Genomic DNA, 22,227 nt, shown 5'->3' with positions numbered 1-22,227 from the left:
GTTCTTCTCTCTTTCCACCGATGAAACATTTATTCTTGAGCTTGCACTATTTAAACCATGCCACATAGTTGTTGAAGATTAAGAAATCTTCATACCACTGTGGCACACAACCCCTCTCCTGATTTCTGCCTGGTTTTCCCATGTTATTACAGTAGCTCCTTATTCACAACAGCTCCTTATTCACTGACTTGTTTGTCAGTGCAGAAGCCAAAATTTTGCACGGTGCTGCAAACCACCTTATTGTAGATTGAGTGATGGCTTTGCTGAACTTCCGCTCCCATTTGAAACCAACAAGTTCTGTTGTGTACTAAAGTGGGCGGTTAGTTAGACAAACCCAGAAACAGAAAACAGCTCCTGTGAGCAGGTAAAGTTGTGGCAAACTGCCTCAACGTGGATAACAGGGAATAAAATAAGTTGATTTCTCCCCTGTCTCAAAATAGCACATCTCAGCCTATCTGAAGAAGTGTGCATGCACACGAAAGCTTATACCCAGAACAAACTTAGTTGGTCTCTAAGGTGCTACTGGATATTTTTAAAAAATAAATAAATTTAGCACATCTCAGAGAGGCTTTATCCAAAATAAAAAAAGACAATACAGTGGTACTTCGGTTAAGTACTTAATTCGTTCCGGAGGTCCGTACTTAACCTGAAACTGTTCTTAACCTGAAGCACCACTTTAGCTAATGGAGCCTCCTGTTGCTGCCGCACCACCGGAGCACAATTTCTGTTCTCATCCTGAAGCAAAGTTCTTAACCTGAAGCACTATTTCTGGGTTAGCGGAGTCTGTAACCTGAAGCGTATGTAACCCGAGGTACCACTGTACCTTAAAGCAGGCTCCTATTCCAAAGAACTCATGCTAGCAAATAATCAGGGTGAGTATTTATGCTCGCACATTTCAGAGGAATTTCCTTGGGTGGTGGCACATGTCAGTGGGGGAAACCCTGGAACATAGTATTGCTGTAAAATGGGGTGGCGTTAGACAGAAATTTATAACTAGGTGGCTAGGGGACAAAATGACTTGGGTAGGAGAGGATACACAGATCTTTCTGGTGACAAGCCATAGCTTTGTAGTTGTGGCTTAGCCTATTAAAAAAGAACGAGCTGAATGCTACGTGATTCACTGCAATTGAACAATAAAGGAAAACCGCAGGAAACTGTTGTTAAAATGTTGAGTTGCATTAAAAATGCACAGGATCCTGGTTGTTTTAATGAGGGTTATTGTACGTTATTATTATTGTAATGATATTGGGATTTACTAAAGTTTTACAAAAAAAATATTTTGTTAGTTTTTTTTTAAATGTTGACTGATGCTTCACTTTTTATTGTGCAGGAAATGGACTTTGGCTAAGTCCAGGCTGGGGAACTTATGTTCTTCCAGTTGTTGGTGAGCTACAAATCCCAGTTGGTGATGCCAACTGGGGTCGATGGGAGTTGGGAGTTTAACAATACAGTGGACGCTCGGGTTGCAAACGTGATCCGTGCAGAAAGCACATTTGCAACCCGCACCATCCGCAACCCGCAGTGCCACATCTGTGCACACGTGGGTCATGATTCGGCGCTTCTGCACATGCACAAATCATGATTTAGCACTTCTGCGCATGTGCAAGCGCAAAAACCCAGATGTAACCCATTCCGGTACTTCCGGGTTTGGCGCAGTGCGCAACCCAAAATCGCGCAACCCGAAGCGTCTGTAACCCGAGGTATGACTGTATGTGGAGGGCCACAGGTTACTCAGCCTGGGACTATGTAATAAAGATCTCTGTGTTTGTCACATCCTTGAAACATCACTATGGCAACCCTTCAACCCTCCTTTTAAAAGCACAAGGAAAGTCGTCCTCTGAGCAAATTTGTACTGGCCAAAGTCAGTCCACATGGACAGAATGTCAACTAGGAGAGCAGGAACCAAATTCAAATAATATCTCAGCCACCTAGCTTTGCGGCAGTCACTATCTGCCAGCCTAAGGTAACTTACAAGGTCTTTATGAAGGTACAGTTGAGGAGCGAGGAGTTACGCATGATGCTTTGATCTCATTTGACAAAGTCATCATGCAGATCTTGGCTGAGATCTAATTACTGTTACAGAGCCAAGGTGGGGGTGTCCCTCCTAAACACAAAAACTAATAAATGCTAGGATTTGGGATTATTTGTGATATGAAGAGGGAATATAAGCTGCAGAGGAATTTTTGAGCTGCCTTACGCAAACCAGCCTGGCTGGTAGAGGGAAGAGCAGATCAGTTAGCACAGAGGTCTGCAACCTTTAAGACAAAAAGAGCCACTTGGACCCGTTTCCGAAGGGAAAAAAACTGGGAGCCGCAAAACTCGTCATTATAAAAATAACTTTTTTGTCACCTTTTTATTATTTCTTTGTTTGACCCCTCAGAATTACTCCTCCTCATAGAAATAAACGTTAAATTAACAAGTTACCTTTTTGTGTGTGTGTGTTCTTCACTCCCCTTCAAAACAGTGACCAGCGTACATGCCCCTTACAATGTAGCGGGCGGGAAGGTGACGTCGGGACGGTGCGTGACTAACGCACGCACCGCCCCCATGCGACGTCACAGCCAGTACAGCGCCCGCCACAGTGGGGAGTGTCGGGGCCCACAATGCGCCTCCTCCCCTCGCTAGTATCCGCCCCGGAGCCACAGCAAAGGTGTAAAAGAGCCACATGTGGCTCCGGAGCCGCGGGTTGCAGACCCCTGAGTTAGCATTACAATAGAGAGCCACTGAGGGTCATCAACAACTCCTTCTCCCAGGTGTGACCAGAGACCAGAGGTCTGGAACTGCCCTAGGGGAGGGCAAGGGGCTTCTGGGAAGAAGAAGGGGGAGATCCATCTTGGCCAGGCAGAAGGAAGGACTGCCTGCAATGCTTGGGGCCATGCTGTGAGATCTGGATCCCCTCCATCCAGGACTGAGGGTGTTAAATAGGCAAATAAATGCTATTTCTTAAAGTGTGACAGCCTCCACCATGTCTTCTATTCTCCAAAGGGACACAGACCCTGTGTGGGCGCCTGAGATCCCATGTGCTCTTCCCACAGCTTGGCAGAGAGAGGGACCAGCGCTGGTCTTTTGTAACATTACTTTCGGTGAGCCCAAGGACACCAGGGAGCTGGAAGAGATGCAGAAAAGCGCAGGAACAAATCCGAAAGAGAGGATATGATGGAGATCTATGAAGTTATCCATGATGTAGAAAAAGTGGATACAGGGAATTTTACTCTTCCTCCCATGATACTAGAATCTGGGGCCATCCAATGAGATTGAATGGTGGAAAACAGAATGGTACTGTGGAATGAAAATGTGGCGAAGACCATTAACTTAGATGCTTTTAAAGGGGATTCATAAGGGATAAGTCTATTAGTGGCTTCTAGTTTTGATGGCTATATGGTACTTTCAAGTTCAGAAGCAGAATGGATTCCAGCCATAATGATGGTAATATTGCTTATTACCAGAAAAGGTGGAAACTTGGGGCCAAGCTATAGGTTGCATGCTTTGAGACCAAAGACACTTTGGTCTGTTCCAGCCTCACAAACACACACACCATGATGTGGCAGAGTCCTGAGTCATCTATGTTAAGTTGTGGGTGAACATATCAGACGACACAGCGATTCTTCAAACAGCTCTTGTTTATTCACAGGCCAGAACAGAACTGAACTGAAGGGTTCAGTCAGCCTGCTTATATAGAGCTCCAGTACAACAACTGTAACAATTTTCTAAAACTATCCAATCACTGAACGTCACTTTCGATCCCTTATTTGCATAACTATCTACAGTATCCCCCTGCTGGCCCAGGGTGAGAACTTCAGTACATAACAATCTACAACAAGGATATCTGCTAGAGTCTTTTTTTAAAAGAAAAGTTTTGAGAAACACAATTTAATAATCCAATTTGCTGTTTTTACAAAATAAATTTTGCTTCTCTTTATTTGGCCCGTAGGCTAAATGTTCCTTGAACATTAACAACTCTAACGAATCAATTGTGTCTACTTCAGGCAACCAGATACTCACAAAAATGTTAATCATATTTAATTAGCTTTACACAGATGAGTTCGTTCTAAATAATTGTGATTTGTTAATTCTAAATATTGATTCAGATATCAGATTAATTAAATTAAAGCAGTCGGCTGTAATTTAGTCTTTCTGAAAATGAACGTATGATCCAGAAGTCAAAAGATTGCATCTAGACATATGAATTAGTATATCTATAGATATCCTAATTCATATGTATAGATGCACTTTTCCTAAGACAAACTACCACTGCAGAGTATCAGAAACAAGAATGAGGGCAGAATCCAGCAGAGAACCCCCCACCCTAAATCCTGTTGAAATGAATGAAGCAAGGTATATCCTGCACTACAACACATCCATTTCATGTCCATGTTAGATTGCACCCTTTTTAGCAGCTCCGATGCCAGAGATCTCTTCTAGAGGACAGCTATTTCATCTAGCCATTCCATTCATGCTTTGGAATAAGTGCGCTTTCCTTCAAAGACTGTAAGCCACGACAAGTGTGACACTCTCAAGGTTACGGGAAGATAAAAGTGCTTTTCTAAATCACAAGTTTACATACGGCTGCAACTCGTGACCTATATGCAGAGGTTTGCGGTAGGTACCCTCTGATTTAATACCATGTTAGGTTCACAAAGGAAAAACGGCATATGTTCCACCAGGCAGCTAAAATGCGCTCTATGTGGGGCTACCTTTGAATGTGACCTGGAAACTACAACTAATCCAGAATGCGGCAGCTAGACTGATGACTGGGAGTGGCCACCGAGACCATATAACACCGGTCCTTGAAGACCTACATTGGCTCCCAGTACGTTTCCGAGCACAATTCAAAGTGTTGGTGCTGACCATTAAAGCCCTAAATGGCCTCGGTCCAGTATACCTGAAGGAGCATCTCCATCCCCATCGTTCAGCCCGGACACTGAGGTCCAGCACCGAGGGCCTTCTGGTGGTTCCCTCACTGCAAGAAGTGAGGTTACAGGTAACCAGGCAGAGGGCGTTTTCGGTAGTGGCGCCCGCCCTGTGGAGCATCCTCCCAACAGATGTCAAGGAAATAAACAACTATCTGAGTTTTAGAAGACATCTGAAGGCATCCTTGTTTAGGGAAGTTTTTAATTTTTGATGTTTTCTTGTGTTTTTAATATTTTGTTGGGAGCTGCCCAGAGTGGCTGGGAAGTCCCAGCTAGATGGGCAGGGTATAAGTACAGTGATACCTCTGCTTAAGAACTTAATTCATTCCGGAGGTCTGTTCTTAACCCGAAACTGTTCTTAACCTGAGGTACCACTTTAGCTAATGGGGCCTCCCACTGCTGCCACGCCGCTGGAGCATGATTTCTGATCTCATCCTGAGGCAAAGTTCTTAACCCGAGGTACTATTTCTGGGTTAGCTGAGTCTGGAACCTGAAGCATCTGTAACCCGAGATACCACTGTAATAAATTATTATATTATTATTATTATTATTATTATTATTATTATTATTATACCAGTAACATCTTTTTCTGCACACCCACTCACCTCTTTTAGGTTTAGCAGAGTTTGGTGATACTCAACAGCAACCTCACTGCATTGTGAGTAGGGTTGCCATATTTCATATTTTCAAATGTGAAAATATGTAAATTGTTGAGCTTTCCTTTCTCTTTTTGAGCTATTTTTTAAATGAAAACCGCCAAAATCTACACTTACAACATGGGCTGCCATATGTTCAGGACATTTCAGCAATTTCCACCCGGACACTGTTCCTGATGGCCAAATCCTGACTCCGTCCAGGAAATTCTGAATGTATGGCAACTCTAACTTATCCCTAACAAATGGCTACAGGTACTTGTGGCAGATGGTGCCATTTTGGATATTTAAGAACTGGAACTTAGGGAGCTGTGTTTCACAGATCAGATCAGAATAATCTTTATTTGCATCAACCACTAGCCATAGCAATAAAATAAAATAAAATGTACTGAAGATAGAGGTAAAAACTTAAACTATACAAAATACATATTGAAGGTTTACATCAATAATCAAACTGTTTGCTATTAGTATATAATGGGGAAAAATATATATAACCGAAGCTGATTCAGAAATTCTAGCTGAAGATACCTAGAGACTATAAGGGACCACTGTCCACCCTTTCTGTCCCAGGATTTGGGGACTGGTGAGACCTGTATCTGTGCTTTAATATGACTTGTGTGAGGACAACTGCTGAGATACACTGGGTTCATGGTTAAATCTGTCTATTCCTGCTCAATTTGTGTCCTAAATTCTATTCATGGGAACTGTCAGTTACTAACTATTCAGAGGTTCTGTGTGCACTTGATTTGTAAAAATAAATCATACTGAGAGGTCATGGGGTTGCAAGTAAGCACTCGGATGGACCGTGGGAATGCTAGTAAGTTTCCTGATGTCCAAGCATTGCTGAATTATATGCCTGTGCTTTAAGGGCCTCTCTGAAGGCCAGAGGAAATGGACCCCACAGGCTCCCATGAAAGCAAAAAGGTTCGTATTCCAGCATGGCAAATCTCCCTCTGCAGTTCATCAATACCTGGAAGACCCATTGCTCTCTCTATGAGCCATCCATTGCAGTTAACTGCCACTCAGGCTACAATTCTGCACACTTCCCTGGGAGCAATTCCTACTGAACTCAATGTGATTTACAAGGGTTGCTGAGAAGCATGGGCAATGTTGCTGTTGAGAACCTGGGGAGCTGAAAGGAGGAAGTGGGTCTGGTGGATGCACTGTGAATATATCAGTGCCCCCTGCAGACTATGAGAGTAATCGCAGGCTCCTTGTAGAGTAGACAAAAGCTTTAAAAGACATTCCCCCTCCCCATTTATTTCTTAGGGTCAGTGCTTTTTTTTCTGGGGGGGACACAGGGGTATGCATACACCTAAAGATTTTGTGAATCTTTGTACTTTTGTCCATTTACTGTACTTATTTTTCCCTACTTGAACTATAAAATGTTGATTTTCTTGAGTCAAAATGAGAGTACCCTAAACATTTTTTAAAGAAAAAAAGCACTGCTTAGGGTCCATATAAAAAACCGGGTCAGTGGATATGTGTGCCAAGATTCATACTTGTAACCCAAAGTACAGTGGTACCTCGGGTTAAGAACTTAATTCATTCTGGAGGTCCGTTCTTAACCTGAAACTGTTCTTAACATGAAGCACCACTTTAGCTAATGGGGCCTCCTGCAGCTGCCACCACGTGATTTCTGTTCTCATCCTGAAGCAAAGTTCTTAACCCGAGGTACTATTTCTGGTTTAGCGGAGTCTGTAACCTGAAGCGTCTCTAACCTGAAGCGTCTGTAACCCGAGGTCCCACTGTACAACATTTTAGGCTTAAGCACACAAGACAAGAGTGCACATTTGTCACTTTTCTGCTCCTGCAGAGGCATTGCTTACAATTTTTTTTAAAAAATGTTTAGTGTGGGTCAATGTAACAGCATGCCAGGTTTTGTCCTTCTGTCCCAAAATGCTAAAAGCTAAAATTATTAGATTTCAGGCTTAACCATTCCACTAAATAGCCTGACCCGGTGCTAGAACATTATATAGATGAAATGGTTAAATGCCTGGATCCTATAGCTTGTACACAGACATGCATCTGCTGCATAATTTGCCTGGACAATTTCATATTGACTGGTCATACATGAGTGCAGAAGTAATGGGCAACTGATCTATGGACTTCTGATTATACGGGAGGGTTCATAAGCCCTGACTATGTTGTGGCATGCGTCAATCTGGTTTGCTGGCATGAAATAGGCTCTGAAATATACAAATAATTAAGTGTAGGAATTTAAGATTTCTAAGCCCTACCACAGCAACTCTCTCTCTCTCTCTCTCTCTCTATATATATATATATGAGCAGTGCTTTTTTTTCTAAAAAAATGTTTAGGGGTACTCTCATTTTCCTACCCATATTGAAATACTGCCCCTCATTGAGGCCAGACTTAGATTCACAAAATGTTTAGAGGTATGCGTACCCCTGCGTATCCCCAGAAAAAAGCACTGTATATGCGCAAAGGAAAAATAAATTACAGGGACAAGCATTAAATGTGAAAAATATATTGCCCAAGTCACCAAATCTGCTGTTGCATATTTTCTCAATGCCACAAAGTGAACACTTTCTCTCCTGTGGCTAGTGATTCATTTTGCTTCCGGCGACCCACCGGCCCACGAGCGGGAAAAGTATTTCCACATGGAAAATAGGTGGAAACAAAAATTTATTGGTATCGAAACAATAATTAATAAGGAATGTCAGAAAGAAGAAGGAGCTGCCAAAACTGATTCCAGGCACAAGTCTTTCCTACTGTGTAAAATGTATTCACCTGGTGGGTTATACATTTAAATCCTGATTTTTATGTATTCGTCTTCCTTAGTCTATGCAGGAAGCAGGCAACAGGGGATAAGGCAATAGTTCATTTTGTGAATGGGTGTTGAAGTGTTACATACAGCTATGTAACTGGCTATTGAACTCCCTGAAGAGGCCAGGCTAGTTTTCCCCCTACAGTATTTGTACATACCTATAGGCTCACGTATTGTTATGTATTTTTTATTCTTCTGGTGTTCCAATTGTCTGCTGGCAAATACTGTTTAATAATCTGATAACTATTTTACTGCAATATTTCATGGATAATAATTTTAGCCTAACCTTTTTTGGGGCTGCATTGTCTGTATGCAAGTATGTGGTACAATGGCCAAGGAAACTTTATAATTGTTGAAGGAAGTCACTGAATGATAGTTTGCTTGTTAACATGCTTGAGCCAATGTTCATCTATTGCTGTTTGTGCTAGTATTGTTAGTTTTAGTTTGTAACTGGTTTAAAAGGGAAAACACCATAGGTAAAATAAAAGAAGAATTCCCTGGGTCCAGATTTGGGGCAAGTGAGAAAGACCCAGTAGAGATTAAAAACAACAAAACATGCAGCAATGTAAAGTGTAGAAATATTGGCTGTTAGACCTTTAAAATAGTCCCTTCTAAGTTCTTTTCAAAATTCTCCAATTCTCTTAACATGGAAAGAGGCCACATGTTTGGTTAACTTAAGAATGGTTTACTTACAAACTCTTCAAAGGTCAGATTCATGTGCTTTTCCACACAACAGCAAGAAAAGACAGGTAGTGAGGGACTGTGACCTAGGTAAGCCTGGCATGACAGCTTACTCTATGGTCTTAACCCCTTCATGTATTAATTAGAGATAAGAATGTTGATTATATGTGGCTGATTTACCCCACAAGTATCACATCCATTTTATTTCCATTTCTTTTTGAGGCATTCCCTGCTCGTTAATACTAGCTTGAGCATTAGCTGGCCTCCTATGATTTATTCCAAGTTCTTCACATGCATTTGTAATGCATTTATATTGAGGACAAAATGGAGAATGGAGGAAAACAAACTGAAATCAAATCCAACAACGAAAGGTCAACAGCCAAGTTTGGGTGTGCAGTGTCAAAATAAATAATGAATTTCATAAGCACCTTACAAGTTCTCTCTCTCTCTCTCTCTCTCTCTCTCTCTCACACACACACACACACACACACACAGAGAGAGAGAGAGAGAGAGAGAGAGAGAGAGAGAGAGCGCCACAAGCTATAATTAAAAGCAAGCAGCTTGATGCATCTCTAGAGAAATCACATGCTTTTAACTTTATTGTATTGTATATGTTGTGAGCCACCTCGTTGTATCTTGTGAAACAGCTCTTTCATACAATATAGCAATGAGGTTTACGACATATAAGATGCAATGAAATTTGTCTATAAATACCTAGAAAACACAATTAAAAACATCAGTAGACACTGGTGGGTTTAAAGAAAAATTTGTATTGTGAAGGCCTGTCTAAACAGTGCAGTTTTTGGAAAACGTTTGAGAGAAGGAAAGGATGGTTTCTGCCAAAGCTCTATTCCAATCCTAAACAGGGAGAAAGAGTCCTATTTATTGCAGGTGACTTTCCTTCCAAGTAAGGAACTGTACGGTTTTGCCCACAAATGTTATCTATTTATGAAGCATCACTGAAGAGGTTTGGACCAATTAGAATGGTTATTTGGTTGCTCATCTATGCCCAGGAGCTCTGGGATGATAACCCACTTGTCTTATCTGGATTGCTATATTTTAGATAGCAAAATCATCTCCTTTCCATGTTCCAGACTCTTGCAAGAAGGAAGTTCTCCTCCACGCTCTCGTCTTCTTTTTTTGCTGCTCTCTTATATTTCACGACCCCTGAGCTAATCCCGCTATTGTTCCTATTAGCAAGTTTAAGCAGGCAAACTTCAAACAGGCTAGCAGTGGGTCACGAGGTTTAATGGGCACATAGATAATCATCTAAATTACATTTCTAGGGCTGATGGACCAGACAGGCTTAGAGGGTAACTTTACCAGCTTTCACTGTTAATCAGCAAGGATTGTGTGTCTCACTGTGTATCTGCCTTCGCCTCCCTCCTGAAGGGCTGGGCTATTGGGGCTGATTAACAAAGGCAGCTGCATTAGCTTTCCTCTCTCGCTGAAGTTCGTTCAGGAGGCCCAAACGACATGAAAGGCAAACGCGACCACAGCTCAAACGCCAAGCGCTCATCACTGTGAAATTATCCACCCTCCACTTGCAAGATTACTATCGTCAGCAAAACAGTTGTTGCCAATTTTCACAATCTGTTAACACTTCGAAACTTGCCTACTAACAGATCCTCTTTCACCTCGATTGTGCATCTCATCGAGGGAAAAGTGCAGCAAGCTACTTCACATTGTCTACCGAGTTCGAAAGTGATGGCTTCAGACAGGCTCAAAGGGTTTCGGTGACTGTGTGCTCTAATTAATAGGGCTTCGTTTCAAGGCAGAAGGAATCAACCAAGCAAGAAAGGTTGGGTGAGTGAAATTAATACTCACAAGCACATTTGTTTCTTGCAAACATGAGGCCTTTAAAAATGAGGGGGAAACACACAACAAAATGACCTTGTTACATCAGAAATCCAGACCCACCACGTGTCCCTATTTTCCAGGGATAGTCCTGAATTTACAGAAGCTGTCCTGGTTTCTGATTTGATCCCAGAATGTCTCGCTTTTCCTATTTTCATCGGATAAATGTTGGAGGGTATGGCAGGACACCCCTATTTTCACTGGAGAACGGATGAAGGCTATGAAAATCCCAATCTCTAGATCTGAATATTGTGTGAACAGTGAACGGTGTGAACAATTCTATGATTCTAAGCATCAAACCAGGAAGTTCAAGAAGGTACCTTTAATAGCTGTAATGCAAACAGTAATTTCAGTTGACCTGTTGTGGGTTTGAAAAAAAATATTATTGCAGCATTATTTTAGCAAGAAGCAGGATCCTTGTCACTGCATCTATTTCCCTTAAACTGTTAAAGATGCAGCTACTCTGTTTAAGGTTAGGAACTGGGAAGCAAGAAACAGTACCATCACCTACATATGTTGACAAATTCTACATTCGAATTCACATTTCAAATTCATTTCAAACATAGCCCTGTAAGAGCACAATAAGAATCCTGCTGGGTCAAGGCCAAAGCTCATACAGTCCAGAATTCAGTTGACTTCGTAGGCTATGATGCTCTATAGTATAAGCACAAAAGAAAGAGCAGGAGGAGGCCAGGAAGATTAGAAGACATTCATGAGAAATAACTGAATTGTTGCAAGCGGCCCAACATAGCCAGGACTGCGCCATAACGAGGAATGAGATCATAGCTACTTATAAGTGCCTCATCCTTGCGAGGAGAACAGATGAGGAAAGGCTAAAAGCCATACAAAAAAAAGGAGCTTAAAGAGAATTTAAATTAGCTAAGTGACACACAGAGTTAATCCTTCCTCAGCCTGCTGCCCATTAATGAAAATAGTCTGCTGATGTCATTTCATTCATTTGTGACCCAACTGCAAAAACAGACTCAGCATTCTTAAAGTCTGAGCTTTCAGGGCTGGGGTAGGTTTACAGCAAAATGGACAAAAGTAGACGAGGAAATCTACTTGGGAAACCAGGTTGCCCCCTTCTTATTAATATTTCAACAAAAGCAACAAGGAAAATATTTCAGATCAATTGTTGGGCGAGTCCTTGCCTAGCTTCATACATGGCTTTCATTTAATGGATTTTGAACCACTTTAAAGTGTATCCATGGCCTCTATTTGGAGAGAAAATGATGCACTTGTTGGGCGATCTGAATAGCATATCTAAGGCAAGCAGTACCATTTGGCTGAAAGTAACCATTCTGGAGAAGCAATACATCAGCCGTGAGCATTATTGGGGATAACCTCCTGGTTTGGACAACCCATGGCCCTTCTGTTCTTGCTGGCTTTGACACCTATCCATCTCAGCCAGTATGGCCAGTATGGCCAAGAGTTAGGCATCGTGGGAGTTATACTCCCAACATCTTGAAGGTCATAAATTGCCCAGTCTTATTCTACACTCTGCAAGGACTGCCACATCTCTCTTCTGTGGGATATAATCCATTGGTGCAGTCAAATGCAACATTCCTTATTTCCCTAGAGTGGGCACAGGCAGGGGGACATCCAGTCAGGGTAACTTCCTGTTCCAATGGTCTGGAGTTTTCCTCTCCCTGCATGTGAGATGGGCGTAACTCTAGCTGGCTCCATAAAAGAGCCGAGTCATCCAGCCATTTTCTGAGTCTGTTTTGTCTTTCTATTGTCTTGATTCTTGCAGTTTTGTCTTGTCTTGTTGATCTTTTGCTGCCATGCTGCTCTCTTGCAGCCATTTTGTGTTCCTAATGTCATTTTACTGTCTGCTGGCTCTCAGCCAGCAGCACACAAGTTCAGTCTCCATATGAGATTAACTCACAATTTCTTTGTGTAACTACCAAGTAAAGCCTGCCTTTCAGGGATCATATCGTGAACTAAAATGTGAGTAAACTTTTCGTTACTTTACTCAGAAAGACTCTCGTGTCTTTATTCTTTTAGGAGGGATAAAAGGGGACGCCAGGAAATAATCTTAACTAAGAGATTCAAACGAATCTGCAAACTGGCTTCCAGCTATATTGATGGGAATCTACTCTGCTACATCACTTATTAGCATAAGTGAAGGAAGGATAATACTTATTCAATATATCCTTTCCTTCTGTCTTTCACATTCCATACCTTGCCCTTATCCTTTTTGTGTTCCTCATTCCTGAGTGTCTCATGCCATGATTTTCAGAGGAAGGCAATGGCGTTTAATGTCCTGAAGGCATTATGCAACTCAACTGCTTCATTTCTTCTCGGAAGAACACAGTGTTCTAGTGATCTTTAAGAGGAGCCCTACTGGACCTGTTTATTCACAGGTCCACCTAGATCAGCATCCTATTTTTACCAGTGGCCAGTCATGTGGATCCAGGAATCCTACAAAGGTTGATGCCCATCTTCAACGTATGTTCCACAGAACACTTAGAGGTATACGGCTTCTGAGCAGTATTGGTCTTCATCCATCTCCATGCACTTGTGCAATTCTTTTTAAAAGCCAACTAAGCAAGGAGCCATCTCCACATCCTGTATCAGTGTGACTTCTACATAAGAATCACGTGTACTAGTTACAGTACATGTGTGGGGTTTTTGGAGTGCTGCTAACCAGGTGAATTTGATGCTTCTATAAGGGTGGTTCCCTTTCAGCCATTCAGCATTTGCGGAATAAACTAAAGATATTTCCAGAATTCTCAAAAGGGACCAATGTGATGTTCTTCCCTGGTGGTGGGATAGCTAAACATACTTTTACCGTGCCCCAAAATGAGCTACAGTAATGGCACAAGAGGATACTAAGATTCCACCTACCTTGCCAACTAATTAGAGAAGGGACAGAAAATGGCACATATCAATTTAGAAGGCACTGGAATAGAGAAAGAGAAGTGTGCACTTTCTCGTTAATTAATGGGGACACTTAATTTTATTTTATTTTTGGAAATTTAATTATTATTTTTAAGGGCTATAATCAGTTATTCAGTGATGCTGGCCTAGAAAAAAACAACAACACTTATATGGGCTTCTTAAGTGTAGCGTTTTTATTCTGTTACTTGCCTAGACTAGTTACTATAATCTGTATCCAATCAAGTCATACTGAAAGTAGACCCATTGATATCAATAGGTTTCATTGGGTCTACTCTAACTTAATTGGACGATTCAGAATCTGGTTTTGGAGACCACTCTACTGAGGATAAATTTAATATTTGCAACATGTGAAGAGAATTGCAAGATAATTGCGCAAGTCTTTCCAATCTGTGTACTTCGGTATTTCCTTTTATGTGCCCCTTACACAGCTACTACAAAGTTATTTGAAATACGATGCTGGAAATGTGGAGCCGAAGTTGTAATTGCATTTTTTCTTTCTTCTTGAGACAGAAACACACATTTTAAACATAGTCCTTTCAATCCAAAGGAAACCCAGCATAAACCCTACAGCCACCTCTTAATTTGCAGGGAACCCTCCTACAAGCCGGTCTAATGCAAACAATGGGAAACCCGTGCTTCTTAAAATGCCATCGTAGGCTCAACAGTTTATCCTCCGACTAATTTGCTTTTAATGAGGATATTATGGGTACTGTAAGAAAGAGAAATAACAATAATTTGGTGCTCTTAAGGGCTGTTCAGCTTTGGAACTGCACACTTCTTCGCTGAATAGCCTTGAACTTAATCCAGGATTACTCAAATGCATGAGAACTGCCTTCAGACTGGAAACAACATCCCTAGCTCTCCCTTTGTGTAGCAGCCTTCATCACGGTATCAGCTTGCAGTGAAACTTGAATATCCTAACGGGATTAGACATGAAAGAGAAGAGTCTCAGGATTGGGCTTTCAACTGAAACCCCGCTGTGAGAAAGACCACGCCACTGTCTTTGACCTTTTCCTTCCTATGCATGAGCCCAGTTGTGCCTAGCCGAGGGTCTAAAGAAGACCCCGTCCCTTTGCTCTCTGTTTATCCTTTTGCTCCTAGAACAGGTGTCTGGTTACTAAAGAGAAAAGGCATGGAAGTCTCTGATCTCTGGCACAGGCAAAGCCCGCCAGCATGAGTAATGTGCTTCAGAACTGGAAAAAACACACACAAAAACACCGGCACTACAATATTCAAGCTATGGAGAAATTCTCGTGTGCAAACAGCACCTTATTTGCCTGCTCCCTCTCTAAACTCTAAAAGCAATCATTAGACACTTTAATAATATATAATGAATGGGATGGCTTGTTCCCGGAAAGGGTGCCTTCCTTAGAATTAATACAAATACTGGCCAGGATCCAAGGATCTAGCTCAGGCACACCCAAATGCCTGGGCCTGCCCCGCGGGAGTTTTGGCTTTCCGCCTTTAAATAGCAGGCTGCTGTGGTGCATCGCAAACTGCTTTGGGAATTCCTTCATTTTCAAAGCGGTTTGCAGCGTCTCGTGGGGGCCTGCTGTTCACAAGACGCAAGCCCAAAGGTCCCCTGGGTACATGGAAATAGAAGCGGCATGCCGCACGCTCACAATTTGCACAGGCGTTCCTGTTGTTCTCCTGAAAGGCCTTAAGTCCGGACTGCTATAACACAATTTGAACTGAAGCAACGTTTGGACAATGAAGTATGTGTATTAACCAAAAGTCAATCACTTTCGTAAAATGGCTAGTAAGGTGACGCCTTCCCTCCGGCCTCTCTTATGGTTTCACCTGCACAGTGAGCGAGTTTTGAAGAAACGGCACAAGAATCTGCCTTGTATCAAGTCGGACCATTAGAACATAAGAGGACTACTTGGACATAAGTGGTCTGCTTGGACTACTGCAATGCACTCTACGTGGGGCCACCTTTGAAGGTGACCCGGAAACTACAACTAATCCAGAATGCGGCAGCTAGACTGGTGACTGGGAGCGGCCGCCGAGACCACATAACACCGGTCCTGAAAGACCAACATTGGCTCCCAGTACATTTCCGAGCACAATTCAAAGTGTTGGTGCTGACCTTTACAGCTCTAAACAGCCTCGACCCACTATACCTGAAGGAGCGTCTCCACCCCCATCGTTCAGCCCGGACACTGAGGTCCAGCTCCGAGGGCCTTCAGGTGGTTCTGTCACTGTGAGAAGTGAGGTTACAGGGAACCAGGCAGAGGACCTTCTTGGTGGTGGCACCTGCCCTGTGGAACACCCTCCCATCAGATGTCAAGAAAATAAACAACTATCTTCTAAGACATCTGAAGGCAGCCCTGTTTTAGGGAAGTTTTTAATGTTTGATCTCTTATCGTGTTTTTAATATTCTGTTGGGAGCTGCCCAGAGTGGTTGGGGAAACCCAGCCAGATGGGAGGGTTATAAATTATTATTATTATTATTATTATTATTATTATTATTATTATTATTATTAGCCTGGAACTGTTTGGAAGTCTATGATTCTATGATCAGTTGCAAATTACATGGCCTACTGTTGCAGTATGGACAGACGTAATAGGGACTATCCTAGCACGCAATCATCCACATGCACTTGGGAATTGCTTTTGAGGACTTGCAAAAGTAGGAAGCCTCTGAAGCAGTTTGGAACTGAGAAATATGGCCCAGGAAGAAGAAAAATGATAGACTGAAACCGTGGAGGCAAGTGAAAACATGTGATCCACAGACAACAGAGAGGAGATACTAAAACATTATAGGTCAATTTGATTCCTTTGCTGGAGAAGAATGCATGAAGCGACAAGGGTTGTACATGAGAAATTACTTCTACTATTCCACAAAATCAGACCGTACCTGCACAAAGCCGCACACCATAAAGTCGTCAAACAATGGCAAGCTTGGGCGGTCTTCTCGGTAAATGATGATTTTGTACATGCTCACAACCTCGTGGAGTGATTGAGATCTATCTGTTACCAGGACATTTATTCTGTTTATTCCTAGTCCAAGAGGGTAATTTGCAACACTGTTGAAAAAAGCACAATAGCAAGAAAATATCAGCGAAAAGTAGAGCAACCTGTGCACTTTATAGCTTCTCGTCGGAGGCCATAACAACTTTTAATGTTTTTTTTAAAAAGATTATAGATGAACTGAAGGTTTATCTGATGACATACAACTTTGTCTTTCTGCCCCCCTGTTCTCATTAACATTCCCAATGCTCTTTTAGGTCTATATGTCTGGATTTGAGATCTCCATGGTTTTCAGTAGAGATGTTTATTTTAGTTCATAAAACACAGGTGTAGAGCATATTTTGGTTTCTACCTTTAGCAATCTGCATGATTTCACTACAAAGCATTATTCATGTTACTGAATGAGCATACAGGTACATAATGGAGAGGAAGCTCATGGCAGCAAGCCCCATTCCCCAATCTACGCATGGACAACCAGTTCTGACCCAATTGGGTACAAGTCTACAGCGTGATGCAAACTGGGCTCATTATTGCATAGCTGGGAACCTTATTTCTGGAGGGCTCTGGGCTATGTACACAAAGTTTACCTGTTCTGCAACTTGTACATGCATAGGGATTGTAGAGTCATTAACATACCCTGGTCAAAGCCTGCTGCGGCAAATCTGCATACACATCAAGGACCCCTGGACAGTTAAGTTCAGTCAAAGGTGACTATGGAGTTGCAGTGCTCATCTCGCTTTCAGGCTGAGGGAGCCGGCATTTGTCCACAGACAGATTTCTGGGTCATGTGGCAGCATGACTAAACTGCTTCTGGCACAACAGAACACCGTGATGCACGGAAACGCCATTTACCTTCCTGCCACAGTGGTACCTATTTATCTACTTGCACTGGTGTGCTTTCGAACTGCTAGGTTGGCAGGAGCTGGGACAGAGGAACAGGAGCTCACCCCATTGTGCAGATTCAAACCACCAACCTTCTGATCGGCAAGTACAAGAAGCTCAGTGGTTTAGACCACAGCGCCGCCCACGTCCCTATACATCAAGTCATATGAAGAGCACCACAGCATCAGGGCCAATTTATTGGCGCAAACTGCCCCACTAGGCTGCTTAAAGGGGCACCTTAGAAACTGCTTCACCTGACAAATCTTCCATGTGAAGCAGCATGCTCTTCTCCATGTGAACTACCAAACCAGTTAAGGATTGTATGGAGAAATCTGCTACAGCAAGCTTTCCTAAGAAGCAAGACTATTGAGAGATAGACAACTAAGGCATAGTTGAAGCAGATCCACTGAAATCAATCTCCTTATGTCCATTAAAGTTGATGAGTCTCATCTGAGTATAACTTACTTGGATTTCACCCACATTGTCTTATCACTAGGATTTTTGTGTGTGTGTGTTTTAACTCCATGTCTCTTGAATAATGGTCCACTCTCCCAAATACCTTGGTCCGTTCTTCTCATCCAGGTGGACTTCACAGCGACAGTTTGCAGGTTCTGCTCTAATCTTTATCGTCACCACATCAAATGGGACTTCAGAGTAGTATTCCTTGATCTTTGGGTCAAAATTAGGATTCAAATCCAAATGTGGATTGGTGAAGATCTGCTTGATATGAGGTAGGGAATCTTTATCTGTTACAAAAAGGGAAATCAATTTTTTTAAATAAGCAACTGGGCATTATCAATGGCTTGACTCCTTATTCTTGGCCAAATTCTATTCCCTTCTGCCAGGCTTTTTTTTTTTTTTTTTTTTTTTTGCATATGAAAGTGGATAAAAAATCAGGTTTTAAATGCAGTCGTACCTTGGATCCTGAACACCTTGCGAGTTGAACGTTTTGGCTCCCAAACGCCGCAAACCCGGAAGTGATTGTTCCGGTTTGCGAATGTTCTTTGGAACCCGAATGTCCCACGCGGCTTCTGATTGGCTGCAGGAGCTTCCCGCAGCCAATCAGAAACCATGCTTTGGTTTCCGAATGTTTTGGAAATCGAACGGATTTCTGGAACTGATTCCATTCGACTTCCAAGCTACCACTGTAATCCAAACTGTTTCTGATGGGCAGTTCCATGGTTCTTCCCCAAGCACCACATGTAGTAAGATCTTTGAACAATTAATATGGATTAGAGTGGTAAAAGATCTTCCCACAGATTAATTGAAACATTTATGAGGGTAATGAGAGGGAAAATGTGGCTAATGATGGCAGTCTTGAAAATGAATCAATTTGCAAGGTAGTTACCGTATTGGAAGAAGGAGACCGAAAGTAGATGATGTTTTGTTTCCTTATAGGTCTATAAATCCACCATTAGTATTTCTCAGTGCCTAAATATTTATTTTACCCAAGCAACTAGTGAAAGCAAAAATCATCCTCCAAAAAGGTTACATGAATACAGCGTGCAATTTTGTTGAATGAGCGCCACCTATTGCCAAAATCTTAGGTTTGACTTACCATGACTGCAGTGTATTTCTTTAGCCACATTTAAAAAACGCAAACCTAGAGCAGTGTTTCCCAACCGGTGTTCCGCGGCACACTAGTGTGCCGCGAGACGTTGGCTGGTGTGCCGTGGGAGGGAGGCGGGCGAGTCGGGCGGCGAGAGGCGGGGCGGCGGCGGCGAGGATCCGCGCCGAGCCGGGGGCGGCTCCGCGGTGGTGGTGCCAAGGTTTCTCTCTCCATTCTCCCCTCACACACACACACAGGAAATAACACAGGATCAGCTGACAGGACCCGGCCAATGGGGCGGCGGCAGGGCAGCGCGCGCAAAAGGGAGGAGCGCGAGACAGCGGACGAGGAGGAGGCCGGCATGTCCGGGCAGCAGCAGCAGCAACAGCAGCAGCAACTCCCGGCGACGGCTCCTCAAGCCCCGGGCAACCCTACTCCCTCACCGGCCTCGGCCGCCCTCCTGCTCCACCCGCTGCCGCCTCCCCCGCCGCCACCGGCCACCTCGGCCCGGCTGCCGCCCCCTCCTCCGCCCGCTATCGCCGCCACCACCACAACAGCCGCCGCCGCCTCAGCTGCCGCCGTCCCTCAGTCCCTCGCTTTGCTGCCTCCTCCCCCCAACCCCCAAAGCTTGGAGGTTCCCCGGCAAGGGGGAGGGGGAAAAATTGAAACTTTCACGCGTCCCTCCCGGCGTGACGCTGCGCGCTGACGTCACGGGGCTGTAATGGTGGTGTGCCTCGAGATTTTTTTCATCAAACAAGTGTGCCTTTGCCCAAAAAAGGTTGGGAAACACTGACCTAGAGGATAAACAAACACAATTCAGGATGGTTTGTGATACCTCTACTACATACATCTGCATCTGAGAAGAAATAAAAATATCATAGGGTTGCCGTATTTCAAACAATGAAAATCTGGAGGGGGGAAAAGGTTGTGGAGCTGTTTTGGCAAAATCAACATTTTTGAGCTACTTTTATGGAAAATCAGCAAAAACGGCTGCCATACATCCAGATTTTCCCAGATGTTTTCCCGCCTGGACACTGCAGCCAACTGCGGTATTCCAGATATGTCTGGGATGTATTGCAACCCTAAAATATCATGGCAGATAACTCTGCCAGTATCTGCAGAACAACCATGTTGGTTATAAAACAATTCTGATAATCACAGCCAAATGCCACAGAGAGACCAATATGATAGAAATGGACAGTACAGTGGTACCTCGGGTTAAGAACTTAATTCATTCTGGATGTCCATTCTTAACCTGAAACTGTTCTTAACCTGAAGCACCACTTTAGCTAATGGGACCTCTCGCTTCTGCCATGCTGCCACCACCACACAATTTCTGTTCTCATCCTGAAGCAAAGTTCTTAACCCGAGGTACTATTTCTGGGTTAGCAGAGTCTGTAACCTGAAGTGTATGTAACCTGAAACGTATGAACCTGAGGTACCACTGTACAGTGGTACCTCTGGATGCAAATAGGATCTGTTCCGGTGCCCTGTTCGCATCCTGAAGCGAATGCAACCTGCGTCTGCGTGTGTCGCGATTCTCCGCTTCCGCGCATGCACACGATGTCATTTTGAACATCTGCGCAAGTGCGAGCGGCGAGACCTGGAAGTAATGTGCTCCATTACTTCCAGGTCACCACGGAGCACAACCTGAAAATGCTTAACCCAAAGCTACTTCAACCCGAGGTATAAGACTGCTTTCCTTGGAGCTCACAGCCATTTTGCTTTGAGAGCTTCCTGCCCGCCCGCCCACCCTCGGGTTAGAGCCTTCACTGAGCAGTTTAGGGTCGCTGGTTGACAGGGCCAGAAAGGATTTTCCCCCCTCTCAAGCTGATTGGCACTTGGTTGGGGTTTTTTCGGCCTTTCCCTCAGTGAAATTATGGCTTTCCTTTGTTTGGCAGAAGAACGTTGTTTGTTGAGGGAGGAAATAGCATTGGGCAGGATCAACATAGTACAGGGGGCTACCCATAAGGGACCTGAGGGGAGGACTGACCATGGCAAAACCCAAGTGTGGGCTCAGTATCTGCCTAGTTGGAATCTTCACCCTTGTCCCCCAGTGAGACCTTGCTTGCTTGGCTTGCACCACGGCAAGGTTCAGCAGTGGTTGACTCCCGTTGTACGGGTTTGGGGCGAGCCAAACCTAGTAGATCTATTCCATTAACCTGGGGCTTGTGGAATGATGAACTAACTGATCCTGGGACCCAATGCCATGCCAACCCTTGCCCTGCCTGCTGCTGTCAATAATGGCCGCTCCCCACACTAAAGGGGGGGCGCCCTATGCGTGGTCGCGCGCAGCCCCTTGATGCTATGTGGCTCCATTAGCACAGGCTTGGCTTTGCCTTCCCCCAGGTGGGATACCTGGTGGTCTCAGCCAGTTGCCCAATCCCGCCTGGGGAGGCGTTGCCAAGGTGACCAGGCCAGGTAGGGGGAGGGACCACCTGCCCACACAATAGGGGGAGGGTCTTACCTGGGAATCGTCAGTTGGCTCTAGAGCTTCTCCCACCCTACCCACCCTCAGTTAAGACTTCTTTTGCAGGTTAACCATTTCTCCACAGGTACGCAGGCGCTGCTACGTCAGGGTCGCTGTTGAAGGGCCGGAAAGGGATTCTACTGCATTGGCAGGTTTGCCTTTCCCGTAGCAAAAAGTCACAACTTTGGCGGTATCAGCCTTGGGAGGAATCCTTTAGTATATCTTCCCTAAATGGGGGGGGGTGCATGCAGCGGTGACCCACTCCCCCCTTCTCTTTGTGGCGGCGATATCAGGGTTCCCCGTTAAAGGGGTTGTTTTGAGGGGAGGCTTTGGCTGTACGCCTAGAGGTTGGCATTGCTCTCCCCTGCGACGCAATGGGGGCAGGCTCTCTTTGCTTGAACATATGTTCTCCAGAGCCAGCCCATAATCCCCCCCCCACACACACTGGATAACCCTGATGTTCCCCAGATCCCCAGCGGAGGACTGGAAGGGATAAACGCCCAGTGCCTGAGCCAAGGTCTACCCACATCTGAAATACAGAAAAAATACCTCGGGTTAC

At 43.9% G+C, this 22,227-nt stretch overlaps 1 protein-coding gene and 1 long non-coding RNA gene across 5 annotated transcripts in view; one reads left to right on the top strand and one right to left on the bottom strand.

The window, feature by feature from the left end:
• CPED1 (cadherin like and PC-esterase domain containing 1) overlaps positions 1-22,227 on the bottom strand; it is a gene marked incomplete at its 5' end in the record, with an annotated part of 129,636 nt that overhangs the window by 35,346 nt on the left and 72,063 nt on the right. For all 4 annotated transcript variants that reach the window (XR_014516582.1, XR_014516583.1, XR_014516584.1 and 1 more), the window contains 3 exons: positions 16,655-16,823; positions 18,209-18,395; positions 19,208-19,252. Coding sequence is in view for 1 of the 4 variants with exons in the window: in XM_083463401.1 (XP_083319527.1) it covers positions 16,655-16,823; positions 18,209-18,395; positions 19,208-19,252 (401 nt within the window). The remainder of the gene's footprint in view (positions 1-16,654; positions 16,824-18,208; positions 18,396-19,207; positions 19,253-22,227) is intronic.
• On the top strand, positions 827-14,650 carry LOC310687968. Its single transcript, XR_014516693.1, has 3 exons — positions 827-1,437; positions 1,701-1,963; positions 5,525-14,650. It is a non-coding gene; the product is annotated as an uncharacterized lncRNA (long non-coding RNA).

The sequence above is a fragment of the Podarcis liolepis genome (genome assembly GCF_965112155.1).
Source record: "Podarcis liolepis genome assembly, chromosome: 10".
Taxonomy (NCBI): domain Eukaryota; kingdom Metazoa; phylum Chordata; class Lepidosauria; order Squamata; family Lacertidae; genus Podarcis; species Podarcis liolepis.
The sequence above is the reverse complement of the archived record's forward strand: the minus strand, read 5'-3'. Positions and strand labels throughout refer to the sequence as shown.